Here is a 14,545-nt window from a genome sequence, read left to right on the forward strand (position 1 = left end):
GATAATCTGAGAAGACACAAAAGCACAGATACTGTGTGAATGTGTTACTTGATGCTACTACCTCATGTTCAGAACTTGGGATTCCAACAAGTTCTGATATTCAGAAATTACAACCCTCATTATTACTACCATCTACCTCCTCCACTTCAGAGATCTAGTAACGAGTGTCTAAGATAATTTAGTCACAAATACGTCCCACTTTCAGGATACATGGTAGCCAACGTGGTATAGCAATGAACATATGAACTAAACAAATCTATTGACTCATATTCAGCATCTGGTCATTCTGCAAGTGTTAGCTCAAGTCCCAATTCCTTCATGAAGCCTTATTAATTCTTGTGAAAGCACTCACTCATCAAATATTTTTTTGAGCACTTGTTATGCGACAATCATGGTTGACAGACACATGGAATACAACAGTAAGGTGGCAGATGATGTTATTGTTCCCAACTATGTGCTGCTCCCATCCCCTGTAAAAGGATTATCCATCCCCTTACCCCAACCTATTCCCACATTATCACGCTTGGCCACGTCATTTGCTTTAGCCAATGAAATGGAAGCAAAGGTGACATATGCTCCTTCTGAGCAGAGGTTTTAAGAGACACCGGGTGTTTCTCTTTTGTTCTCTCATACTTTTCTCTCTGCTATGAGAATGTATATCTAAATGGAATCTGGTGCTTCAGCAGAGACTCTGAGATGAAGCCACAGAGCAGAATCACAACTGACACACAACTGCCAGAGTCCACGTATAAGGTGCGTGAGGAAAAAACAAAACAAAACAAAACACCTGTCACTGTTACTTGCCACTGAGATTTTCAGATTGTGTATTACACAGGATAACTTAGAGAAACCTAATATGGTAAGCAAAACAGACTGGGTCACAATGACGATGAGGTTACAGTCTAGTAGAATGCCTATTACATACAGCATCTGTATCATTCAAATTATAATTTCCTGTGAAATGTCTTGTTTTGGAATAGTTTTCTGTGTACATGTTTGGCTTCGAACATGTACAAGTGCTGTATCTTTTACCTTACTGGATAATTATGTGTAATTTGAATACTTAGTAAACACGTATGGAGTGATTTCTAGGAGCCATCATGTTTTCTTAATTCTATTTACATCTCTTTGTCTTAGAATGACCAAGGAAACACAAGATAAATCAGAATTGGGGAAAAAAAAGTTAAATACTAAAGCTAAATATAGTGTTTTGGCATCACCCTCCCCAAATGGCGATTTCCTTAAATGAGTATTTTGGGGTAATGAAAAAAAATACAGTCACCATATTTAAAAAAAAATAGCATGAGGGGTGCCTAGGTGGCTCAGTCAGTTAAGCATCTGACTCCTGATCTCAGCTCAGGTCATGATCTCACAGTTCCATGAGGTCAAGCCCCACATTGGGCTCTGTGCTGACAGTGTGGAGCCTGCCTGGAATTCTCTCACTCTCCCTCTCTCTCAAAATAAATAAATACACTTAAAAAAAATAAAAATAAAAAATAGCACGAACTATTTGTAAATCATTAGTATTTTCAAGGCAGTTGCCTATAGTTGATTTTACAACTAGGCAAAGATATTTCCAGGTGACATTTGAGTGTCAATAGACAAAAGAAATAATGAAGTTATAGGACTAAAATGACGGAGAATATGGACATGTTCTCTGATGTCTAAATTGCCTTAATGATTTAAAGAATTTAAAAAACTCCTATGTAAAACAAATTTCATGGTATTCAAATATTTCACTTTATATATAAACAAAATCAGAGAAATGATATTAAAGGGACCAAAGATGTTTGATGTTCATTCTTAAGTCTGAACAAAGCATTTTAAAAGCTTTTTGGCTTTAAAATCCCTTCCTTAAGAGGTGCCTGGGTGGCTCAGTTGGTTAAGCGTCTGGCCTTTGGTTTCAGCTCAGGTCATGATCTGATGGTTTATGAGACCAAAGTTTAAGAGACTGAGCCCAGCTGTCAGTGCAGAGCCTGCTTGGGATTCTCTCTCTCCCTCTCTCTCTCTGCCCCCCTCCATCACATGTGTAGTCATTTTCTCTCTCTCTCAAAATAACTAAATCAATTTTAAAAATAAAATAAAATAAAATCTCTTCCTAATTAATTAATTTTAGTCATTACCGGTCTTTTCTTGTACAAAAGATATGACAGATGCAAAATGTTGACACCCAGGAACACAGAGTTCCAGATCATGATATCCAAGGCACATCGGTAGAGAGTGGCCCAGACAATATAAAGGGTACATCCTGTTGAATAACAAAGTTAACATGTTAGATGATTGGCATAGCATCAGTATGTAGCTTAATAAATTTTTTATCCTCTGTATACAAAAATAATCAAGCACATTTTAGAACTACCTAGGCCAAACATCACATTAACTTCCATTTTGTTTTTTGTCTTGTTACCACAAAAGGGAAATGTGCTCTATTGTGGAAAATTTATATAGCAAATATTTTTTAAAGGGGAAAATCCCCATAATTCTACTACTTAAAAAAAAACCACTGTCGATATTTTATACTTCTTTACAGTGTTGATACATTTTTACCTGATGGCAAACCTACCATCTATAAAATTTTGAAACCCACTCTTTAACTTATTTTGCTTACTGTGGTAATTTCCCTATTTTGTTAAAACTCTTCATATACATAGTTTTCAATGACTGTAACTAACTAAATCCTAATTTATCTAAACATTTTCCAACTGATAAATAGATGAGATTTTGGGGGTGTAATTTTTGATACATCGCCAAAACATATTTCTACATTAAAAATTAATGTGTTTTTTTGTTTTGTTTTGTTTACTATTTTCTTAGGGTGGATTACCTAACAGTAAGTCAAGGAAATGAACTTCACAGCTTTTGATGAGACTAAAGAATTGCTTCTCAAAGGTATATAGACATTTGCAATCCTACTCGTCAGGAATGCTACTCTTAAGTTGACAATATTACAAAATTTGAAGTCTCTTCATTTGATAGTGAGGAATTACATATTTTATTTGATTTTGCATTTCCGTGATTATTGGTGAGCCTGAATATTTTACCAAATATTTAACCATGTAAATTTTCACTTGATGATTTTCCATTCACCTGTGGAAATCTTGCTTTTTCTTATCAATTCTCTTAATTTAGGAAAAATACCCATTTTCTTTTGATCGATGGATGGTGGGAGAGTCAATATATAATTTGAAATAAAATGATCAATATGATACAAATATATCAACAACATATACACACATAAAAGCTAAACACCTGCATTAAAAAGTTGGTCATTTGCAATTTTTATTTCATCATAATGATTTGGGACACCTGAATAGGCCAAAATGTAAAACTTCATAAGTTCTTTAAAAAATATTTCATAGCAAATGTTGTTGAATTTTAAAACACTATTACTTAAAGAAGACAGGGAAGCATAATGCTTCAGCTGACTGGGAACATGAGGATCTGAATTACAGTCCTGGGTTAGCCACGTTCTCTCCATCTTAATTTTGGATGAGTCAGTTAACTTCTCCAGGTCTCTTTGTTTATTAAGTGTCGGACTAGATGATTTCCTTGTCCCGTCCCACCTCTAAAACTGTGTCTTAAAATTTATAATTAGCTTTTGCCTTTTTTGCAGGGTGTGGTTTGGTTTTGTTTTTCATTCAACACTCTGCAATGCCTGCTGCAATCCCTGCCTTACTCAGAGGTTACAGCCACAGAAGCCCACAGGCCACCTTCTGGCTTCCCTTCCAGCCTCTTATTTTATCTATCTATCTATCTATCTATCTATCTATCTATCTATCATCTACCTATTTTGAGTGTAGTTGACACATAATGTTACATTAGTTTCAGGCGTATAACACAGTGGTTCAACACGTTTACACCTATATATGTTATGCTGTGCTCACCATAAGTGTAGCTGCCATCTGTTGCCACACAGCATTATTACAGTATCACTGACTATATTCCCTATGCTGTGCCTTTTATTCCCATAACTTATCCATTCCATAACTGGAAACCTGTCTCTCGCTTCTAGGCTTTACTTTGACCATTCCTTGTAATTTTTCATGTATTTCAGGCATAATGAGCTACTCTCCACTCCCCCTAGATATGATGAACTTCCCTCTCTTCTGTGCCTTTTCCTGGATACCACACACACTCACACTCAGAGAAATCCTGTTCATCTTCCAAAAGCCAGCTCCAATGTCATCTCCACAGCGTGACCTTGCTCCACCTTCCTGCTGAGGCTGTCACCCTCTCCGTTTCTCCCTGGCACTGGGTGCACATGTGCATCACAGCCTCCAACACCTCACATGTGACTGTCCATCTGTGTCTCCCAGCCCCCCAAAAGTATCTTTTTCAAAAATGGACACTGCCTTCTTCAGTCTTTACCTGACACATTACAGGTGCTCAAAAATGCATCTGAATAAAAGAATCATCAAGGAAATAATCACATAGAGAGCAATTTGTCAAAAATCACTGCCTAAAATAATAAATTCAATTGTTCTGGTATTTTGATGTGAATCTGTTTAACCTGCTTCATCAGGATTATTGGAGCTCCCTCAAAAGTTTTATTTGAACTATTGTGTCTAGGAAACTGCTTTTGTTTCCAGTGTTGCATTACAGGTAATAAGTAAAAGCTTATTCAAATAATAGTGCTTATGACTGGATAGTACTTACTATGTACCAGGCCTGTTATAAGTCAAATATCGCACACACACACACACACACACACACACACACACACACTCTTACACACACACACACAAACACACACACACACACACTCGTTTAATTCTTCCAACAACTCTAGGGGGTAGTATTATTTTTACCCTTATTTGGCACATGGGAAACTGAGGAGTAGAAAAGTTTAAACACCTGCCCTAGTGTTAGCCCTACACAGTTAGCAAGTGGTGGAATCAGGATTTGAATTACACAGTCTGCTCCAAAGTCCACACTCCTATATACAAATGGGTTTTTTGATACCTGGAAAATCTAACAACATAGAAAACATACATGGTCTTATATAAAATAAATATGGAAAGATATGGCATGTAAAGGCCTACCTTGCAAGTTACCTGATACACGTACTGCTTATTTGCTGACAAAGATTTATATTTCTGGTATGCTACAGACCTGACAAGGAACAGTCTGAAGTCCCCAACACTGAGCCCATCTGATGCCAGTTATAGAGAACTTAAATACATCTCAGTCAGGTATCTTACCTATAGTTAACATCCCCCTAAGAAGTATCATATGAAGATGAAGACTAGTTGGAATAACCAACCCAATTGTGAAAAAAATATTTGCTACATGAAAAACTAGATGATGTATCTCTCTCCAGTTTTCACATATGGTCTCATTGGAAGGCACGGGTATGACACTTTCTAACTCAGGTGTAAAACCTATTGCAGTTGATTCTGTCAATGGGCTTGACTCGGTATAATTCATCTTGAAAACTCTGTGAAAACAAAGAAACAAAAGGACAATCATAAAAATGGCAGCTGTATCTTACTACCCCTATAGGTATTATATCAAAATTATTTCTGTGAACTAAATATTGGTAAATAGACTTCTTTGGTACTTATGAATTGAAGCCAGGTTTGAACCCCACCAGTCACACACTAAGTGTATCCATTTCTTTATCTGTTAAACGATGATAATAATACCTCATTTAACTTTCTACTAAGATGAAATGAAATATATAAAATATTTAGCATAGTGCACAACTATTCACTGATATGTATATCTGTATATAGACATACATGGTGGGGAGAGAGGAATGAGGAATTAATTTGTCTAAAAGGCGATCACCAATATTCATAAACCATAGCAATTACAAAGTTTTCTATCACATTCCCACTATGACACTGATTCTGAACACAGAAAAAGTAAATGGAAAAACTGATTTTTTAAATAGTTTCCAAAAAATTAACACTCTCATATCTTTTATTTGAAGGCTTAGGATATTGAGGAGGCTCTATTTTTAACTGTCATTAAGTCATTATATCATACACATATACATTCCATATTATACTATATGCACATAATAAATACATTACTAATCACTTATACATACACAAATATAACATTTACTCCTTTCATCGTCCAGTTTAAGTCTCTACTTTCTTTCCCATAAAAACTCTACTTGATAGCACATCACAAATTAAAAAGTAGTAAACTTCTGGTTTACTTCTATGTAGGAGAGGTAATGAACATTCTTTCAACTATTTAATGTAAAAATCTATAGCGAATACATTTCAAAGAGTATACATTTTACACATGCTTACATAAACCTTAACACAAAGTGGCACTATTTCCTGACTAAATTACCTGTCCTCCTTCTCTGGTACTTAAAAAACTTTATCTATTATTAGTTATACAAATTGGTCCCTGACAAAAACCATGTAGGTTTACAGATTCTATTAATTATCCTGTTTCAGAAATAGAATTCCAAATGGGAACCAAAAGTATCTTTAAATTTCATTCTAATGATAAGTATTTCTTTCCAAAATAAGGTCATATAATTAGCCATACATTTCCAATCATTTTTTTTTTATCATACCAAAGTACAGGTTTTAGGTGGTAGAATAATTAATTGGTATAGGTTGGGCATTCTGAAAGGATGTTATTAGACAAATCTGAAGGAATTCTACCTTCGTTAAGATGATAAAAAAACATACACGCATTACAAACTATGAATGAAATGATCAAGTCAATTAAAGATCTCTTCATATAATTCTGACATAGTTCAAAAATATAAGAGAAATAGTTGACTTAGATGTTGATTTTCTGCAAAAAGGAAAGGAACCACAAAAATCCAACTACTTTCCAAATGTTTGAATCAACAAAAATATAAGCCTATTGGGGGTGAGGGGCATGATTATTTGAATAATTCCATTTATATGACGTTTGCTTTTAAGACCAAATCAGAATTAATCCTATAATTTCTGCAGGAGGGAGAATGAAATTAAAGGTCCTCTATCACTCATAAGCTAGTGTCAAGGTCTGCTTATGCATTAGCATTACCTAAACTAATAACCACATTTCTTCTTTTTTTTTTAATGTTTTTTCATTTTTGAGAGACTGAGAGAGCACAAGCGGGGGAGGGGCAGAGAGAGAGAGGGAGACGCAGAATCCGAAGCAGGCTCCAGGCTCTGAGCTGTCAGCACAGACCCTGACATGGGGCTGGAACCCACAAACTGTGAGATCATGACCTGAGCCAAAGTCAGATGCTCAACCAACTAAGCCACCCAGGCGCCCCTAATAAGTACATTTCTATGGCTTCCACCTCCATTGTCCTATTTGCTTTTCTAACTACCCTGTGCTCTCTATGAGGCAGGGGTGTTGTCATATTCATCTACGTATACCCAAGGCCTAGATTCTGTAGAGAATGCCAGAGCTGAAAGCCATACAGAAGGGACACAAACATGACAAACACTTTTAGAAATCATTTTCAGTCTCCCCAAACCTTAGAAGTAAAGACAGGAAAGTGTCCAGTGTTCCTGGGACTAAGAGAGTCAGGTTCTATACCAAAAGCCCTGGGGAGCCACAGAAGTCAGGGGAAAGTCATTTCCGCTGCTTGGGTCTGCCTCTTCCTGGGAACAGAGGCGGCTGGACTAGATGGACTTTGAAACACTTTCAAGTTTTAATAGCCTGAGGCTCTAATATACATTTATATAATAAGTTAGTTAAGACATATTCCCCCTCATATCCACCCAATTATACCTGTAATGCCAACTAGCTCAATTTCAGGCTTTTAAAAGTTCTTCAGGTGGCAATAAAAGTACCAACTTCTGCTCCAAGAGCAATAATAGGAAAACTATGATCCACTGATGCAAGAATCAGAAAAATAACAGGAATTTTTAAAAGGTGGGATCACCCTACAACATATTTTGATGCTCCACACCTTATTTAAAATGTATATTTTTAAATTTTCTCTATGTATTATAGCTTATAGAATAACATTGTATAATACATTTATTATATAATTTATTATTTATTTGTGCATTTATCTTTACATCAATTTTGAAATGCCAGTTACCTGTTGTCAATAATATTGATTAGACCTTACTGGTTTCAGCTTCTTTTGATCACTTTTAATGGATTTAAGTCGTTAACACTGAACTAGCCTTCTACAGACAATGAGTCTAAGGAGGAAGGCTAGACTGGTAAATTGGTAAACGTTCAGATAAATTTTGACTGAGTCAAGAGAAGTCTTCTTTCTTCTATTAGTTCTTCAGAGTCTAATTCCCTTAATTACCTGCTCTGGTAAAGTCCTGTTGTTCTATTGATTTTCAATAGCTACGTGTCTGCAGTATTAAACAGCTAAATGGTGAAACTAACATTAATCCTTCACCAAACTACAAAAATGAAAAAGATAGCAGCAATGAACAAAAGTCGTGCTGGCAGATTTAATCCATTCTGTAAATCGAACCGAACCTTTGCACATTTTCGGAATGGCAAAGGGCATTACGCTGCCAAGGGTCTTTTCGCACATATTCTTAGGTTAAGGCAAGCAGTTTCTGGGACGTGTCTGGCCAATAACACGTTCCCCAAAGCCTCAGAAACGAGGGCGCTGGTGGGTGGCGAGATTCACGGGTTCCCCAGCCATCGGTTCTCCCCAGGGAACCCGCTCACCTCGCTCAGTGTCCACTGTTCTCCTTGACCCGAACTCCGGGGCCACGCGGGGTGTTCAGTGAGCACCGCGCCCCACCTGGCACTCCCAGCGCCCGGCCAGGACAGGCCACACGGTGCGCCTGGCTGCCCGCAGCCTCCGCGTGAGAGCGGCGGCCCTACAGCGGGCGAGGACGAGTCGTGGTGGGTTAGGGGCCCAGAGCCCCGGAAGTCCAGCGGGGAGCGGAGATGCCCAGCTCACCAAGGGCTTGCCCGGGCCAGAGCGCGGGAACCGGCACCGGAAGGGGCTCGTGCGCCAGGGGACGCTGGCGCTGCCAGACCCATGTTGCAGCAGCTGGCACCTGAGGGTCTGTGGCCGTGAACCCCAGACGGGGGAGAAGGGCCGTTTCCGAGACCAGGGAACCCCACGAGGGCCCGGCCAGGGAGAGGGCGGGGCTCCCGGCGGCCAGGCTGGAAAACCCGAGCGCCGCGGGGGCTGACAAAGTTGCTCCCAGTAGAGCAGGGATCCAACTTTCGCTTCCCGATTTAGCCCCGGGAGCTCCAGGCTGCAAATATCCGGGCGCGCGGGGGGAGCCGGCGGCAGCTACGCCTCCCGCTCCTTACCTGGCTCGTCCCTGGCACCGAACCTGGGCGGCGCTGGCCAAAGTTTGGGGCGACAGCGGCAGGGCGCGGGGGACGGCGACGCGGCGGCTCGACGGGCGCCCGAGGCGATAGCCTCGGCAGATCGCGGGTCCGGAGCCTCCTTGGCCGGTGCCGGGTCCCCGCGCCGGCAGCGGCTTTGACTAAAATAGGCATCGCGACGGTGGCTGCCCGGGCTGGGGCCGCACCGCGCACGCGCCCGCCGCCCCGGCGCCCCCCGGCGGGCGGAGCCCGGGGCCTCGGCCCGACTCCCCGCCGGGCTGCTCCAGTTCCACCGCCGCGTCTGCACCGCCGTGCTCAGTTTGAAACACCCGCTTATTTCTTTCCCCGTTTCCTCTCTACTTCTCAATTCTGTCCTTGTTTGGGCATCACTGTGGAGGGGGGCGGGGGGCGGGCAGCATCTTAGGACCAGCGGCGTTGGTGGCTCTTCTCCTTGGGGATAACTCGTGAACTCGAGCAGTAGGATCCCAGCAGGGAGAGAAATCAGGATAAAAATGAGAACTAGAATTTCATTCCCATCCAGGTCGAACGACCCACACGCATAACTCCTTTCTGGGACACTCGCTCGCATCTCAGCACCGGCAGGAAGGGCCGGGAGAGCGCGCAACTCCGCGTCTGAGCCTCGCGGTGGAGGCTGGCGGGTTGGCTCACACGGACGCAGGACACCGCCCTCCGGGACGCGGGTCGGAGCAAGCCAGCCTTATTGCTGCGGGGACCACGCGGGAGAGACTTTTGACACAAGCCACGTTTGGTTTCAAAGAAAAGAGGGTACTTACCCGAAATTTGCCCTCCCATGGCGGTGCAGGGCCCTCCGCTCAAAGCGGAGCTCCACCCGAATTTGACAAATGAAGTTGGTAGACTTGGGACCATAAACTGGAAAACAAGATATGAAAGTATGCTCCAATCAATCTTTACTGTTCATAGAGGACAACCATTTGGGGTAAGAAATGCAGGGCAAATTAATGAAGAGTTGGCATGGGGGAGGGGGTGGAAGACAAAAGAGGACCGTTAGGTGGACCTTCAGTTTCCACCCCAAGTGTCCCATGTTGGGACAGAATTTGTGCCGATTATTAGAGTAGGAGGCCGTTCATGCGTGCCAGACATGATCTAAATATGAAAAAGAACACAGGTACATTATAAGGCAAGTACCTGGAGGTTCACACTTGCCAAATCTCTCCAGTGACGAGGCAGGGCAACATAGTGTCCAAGATCTTGGGGCGCAGTGCTGGACAGGCCGGGTTTGAAACCTGCCTCTACCACCAGCTGGCTGTGTGATCTTGGAAAGTTGCTTAACTTTTCTGTGCTTCAGTTTCCTTTTTTGCACCATGGGGATGGTGATGATGATGATGACAGTGATGATTGCACCTGTATCTCATCGGGGGCTTTGAGGACTAAATGACTTAATATATGTAGAAGGCTCAGAATGGTATGTGGTACACAGTGAGTTCTACCTATATGAATATACATTATACTGATAAAGCTCCTCTAACAGGTCTGAAATTTGTTATAACTATACAAGATTAATTTTCAAGGCTACTTCCTCAGAGTCTGTTTCTTTCTAGATGCTCCACCAGCCATTTCGTAGCTACGACTGAATACATTGTAAGGTGTAGATACAATAATAATTGTGCACAAAGATTTTGCATGGATATGCATTGGAGGATGGCTTATAATAAGGAACATTGGGAATAACCTAAACTCTAATCATATGGAACTAAGTAAATTATAGAAAATCCAAACAATCTTGTTCTCAGCAGCCTAATAATGATAATAATAATAATAATAATAATAATAATAATAATAATAATTTGCAGAGGGGTGACTGGCTGGCTCAGTCAGTAGAGCCTGAAATTCTTGATCTTGAGATCATGAGTTTGAGCCCCATGTTGGGTATGGAGACTACTTAAAAATTTTTTGTAGAAATATTAAAAATATACTAATGTCAACTAGTTATATAGAACAGAGGTTGTCAAACTGTGGTCTAAATGCCCAGCCCACTGTCCAGTTTTGTACAGCCCATGAACTAAAATGACTTTTACATTTTTAACAGTTGAGGCAAAATTAAAAGAAAAATATATCATGATGTGTGAAAATTATGTGGAATTCAAAGTCAGTGTCCGTAGAGTTTAATCGGAAACCAGCCATCCTCATTCATTTATAGCTGCTTTTGTGCTACAAAGGCAGCATTAAGGAGTTGCAACAGAAACTATATGACTCTGCAAAGCCTAAAATAGTTACTTTCTATTTCTTTATTGAAAGACCTTACTATTCTCTCTTGATAAAGAGCATACTTTTGTGCCAGGCACTGTTATAAGTGGTTTGGGTATATTAAGCCATTGTATCCTCATAATGGACCCTCTGAAGAAATAGTTGCTATTATGATCTCCATTTTATAGATGGGAAACTGAGGTTAACAGAGAGGCAGAGTGCTTTGCACAGGGTCACACAGCTAAGGAGAAGCTGAGCCAGGATATGAACCAGACAGACTAGTTCCAGAGCAATCACACTTTTGTTCAATAGCTACAAGTTTCTGCCACCTTCTGTATCTAGCTACACTGCTTCCCATGGAAAGATGTTGGATAGAAAAAGGCTAAGTTACAAGAGTATGTAGAATATTACAAGGCATCCATGATGATAAACCCTAAAATACTTTCATTCCTTACCTCACAGTAGTGAGGTTGTAAGTGATCTTTCATTGTTTTCTCCTTTCTTCCCTTCCTTCCTCTCTCCTTCTTCTTCTTCCAACTCCTCCCACTCCTCCTCCTGCTTCTCCTTCTGCTAAATTTTCCTCAATGACTATTATATGGTACTTTTATAATACTTTAAAAACATATTTATTAAAATAGTAGAGCCCATGTTCTGCCTTTTGCAGATGGGAAGGCCAGACTCCGGGTATGGTTATGGAGTCATCTGCTATAGGGCACACTCATTCCTTACCTTGCACAATAAGATGCCTGTAAGGCATTTAGATCATATAAATATTGTATATTTTTATGAAAAGAGTGGTGGATTCAAAATCATAAGACTTGAGAACTGGCATTTGATAGAGTCTGTGTTTTTTCTGAGTATGTGTTCCACAGAAAGAGGAGACTGAACGAAACCTAAGACCCTCACTATAACCCATCTAAGGATTAAAACATGATTTTATATTTAAGTTTCTTTAAAAATTTTTCAATGTTTATTTTTGAGAGAGATAGAGAGCACAAGCAGGGGAGGTACAGAGAGGGAGACACAGAATCCGAAGCAGGCTCCAGGCTCTTAGCTGTCAGCATAGAGCCCCATGCATGGCTTGAACTCATGAACAGTGAGATCATGACCTCAGCCAAAGTCGGCTGCTTAACCGACTGAGCCACCCAGGTGCCCCTGTATGTAAGTTTCTTATCACTAACATATGAATACTAGTTCTATAGAATTTAAAAGAAGAATTCTAGGCACAAAAGTTGGTTTGGGGAATGCCTTTTAGGCTCCCTGGTGTCTTCATGCTGTTGAGAAAGGTCAGATTGAAAGATTCTGAGCACTATTTGAAAACTGATATGATGCAAGGAAGTAACTTGCACAGAAGTATAGGAGGAAAAGCACACAAGGCGTAAGTATATGTATATGTATACTGTCTCCTCTGCCAAAACTCTGGCTAACACAGCTTAAATTGACATAATTGTTTCTCCCTTTATTTCTCTATGGGCATTCTAGTCTGCTTTTACTATTTGGACAAAGCCTCGATGAGATATCAAAATTCAGACAGAATAAGTTTTGTGAAAATAAAACAAGACCTGAGGGAGTCACTGGTTTTAGAAGTGCATAGCCTTATCTATCATATCCATGTCTGCCATGGTTGACATCAGTGTAGACTTTCTTATTGTATGGAGACCATTGCTCCTTCTGTCAGGTCTCGAGGCAGACAGTTCTGATCAAACATGGATTATTAAACAAAGACTCAATTATATTCTTTCTATACCTAAGTTCCTCTCATTAAATGTTGCATTAACCTTTTCATTGATCAGTTTGACAACCAACCTGATTGACTTTTAAAATTTCTTTCTTTAAAAAAATTAATAAAAAACTTTTAATAATTAATAGACTTTGTTTTGTTAGAGCAGTTTTAGTTTTACAGGTGATTGAGCAGGTCGTATAGAAATTTTCTATATACCCCCTTCTCCCTTGCTCACAGTTTCTCCTGTTACTAACATCTTGCATTAGTGTGATACATTTGTCACAATTAGAGAACAAATATTGATACATTACTACTAACAAACTTGACATTACGATTGTTGTATAGTCCTGCGGGTTTTGCCAAGTGTATGATATCATGTATCCACCTGTGACATAATAAGAAATATGTATTTGGGTTTTTTTTTCCTAGTTCCTCATACAAAGCTTCTAAAACCCTTATATGTAACATCCTGAGACCTAGGGGCTTTAGGGGCATCTTTTGTTCTGATATTTAGTCTTTGACCCTCAATTCCTGACATAGCACTTCTGAAACCTTTGTGATTTCCTGAGGGATGGGGATGATAAGACCATCTTATACAGAGCTCCTAGATCCCTTGGAATATCCCATGTGAGAGGAGCATCTTTTGTTCTAATGAAATGACTCTGGGTAGACTCCTGCATAGCTTCTGGATGGGACCTGGTCACCAGCAAGACCCAAGCCATGATTAAAAGCTTAGAACTTCAACCCCACCCTCCATCCCCTGGGAAAGGGAGAGGGGCAGGAGACTGAATGAATGATTGATCTTGCCTACATGATCAAGCCTCCATAAAAATCCCTAAACTAAGGTGTTTGGAGAACTTCCAGGTTGGTGAGCACATCCACATACTGGAAGGGTGATGTACCATAATGCCCACAGGGACAAAAGCTCCTGCACTCAGGAAACTTCTGGACCTTACCCTGTATACCTCCTTATCTGGTTGTTCATTTATATATTTTATTATATCCTTTATAATATACCAGTAAATGTGTTTCCCTGCATTCTGTGAGTCATTATAGCAGATTATCAAACTTGAGGACAAGGTCATGGGAACCCCAATTTATAGCCACACCAAATAGATTTGTGACCCTGGGGCTCACTGCTTGTGATTGGCATCTGAAATAAAGAGATATTCTTGTGGAACTGAGACCTTAACCTGTGGGAACTGCACTAACTCTGGGTAGTCGGTGTCAGAATTGAATTGTAGGACACCCTTTAGATGTCTAGAGAGTTGGAGAAATGGTTGGTGTGGGGAACACCCATCCCCCACCCCCCCCACACACACTTGGTGTCTAGTGTTGAGTAGAAGAAATAGACTTTCCTTT

At 40.3% G+C, this 14,545-nt stretch overlaps 1 protein-coding gene across 1 annotated transcript in view; it reads right to left on the reverse strand.

The window, feature by feature from the left end:
* The window catches only part of BVES (blood vessel epicardial substance), a 33,712-nt gene extending 24,367 nt beyond the window's left edge, over positions 1–9,345 (reverse strand). The window contains exons 1-3 of the mRNA XM_047859816.1: positions 9,217–9,345; positions 5,202–5,437; positions 2,124–2,248 (exon numbers count right to left, since the gene is read on the reverse strand). Coding sequence (XP_047715772.1) covers positions 2,124–2,248; positions 5,202–5,427 — 351 coding nt within the window. The 5' untranslated portion in view covers positions 5,428–5,437; positions 9,217–9,345. The remainder of the gene's footprint in view (positions 1–2,123; positions 2,249–5,201; positions 5,438–9,216) is intronic.
* Positions 9,346–14,545: the final 5,200 nt, after the last annotated feature.

This window comes from Prionailurus viverrinus, chromosome B2 (genome assembly GCF_022837055.1).
Source record: "Prionailurus viverrinus isolate Anna chromosome B2, UM_Priviv_1.0, whole genome shotgun sequence".
Classification (NCBI taxonomy): Eukaryota; Metazoa; Chordata; class Mammalia; order Carnivora; family Felidae; genus Prionailurus; species Prionailurus viverrinus.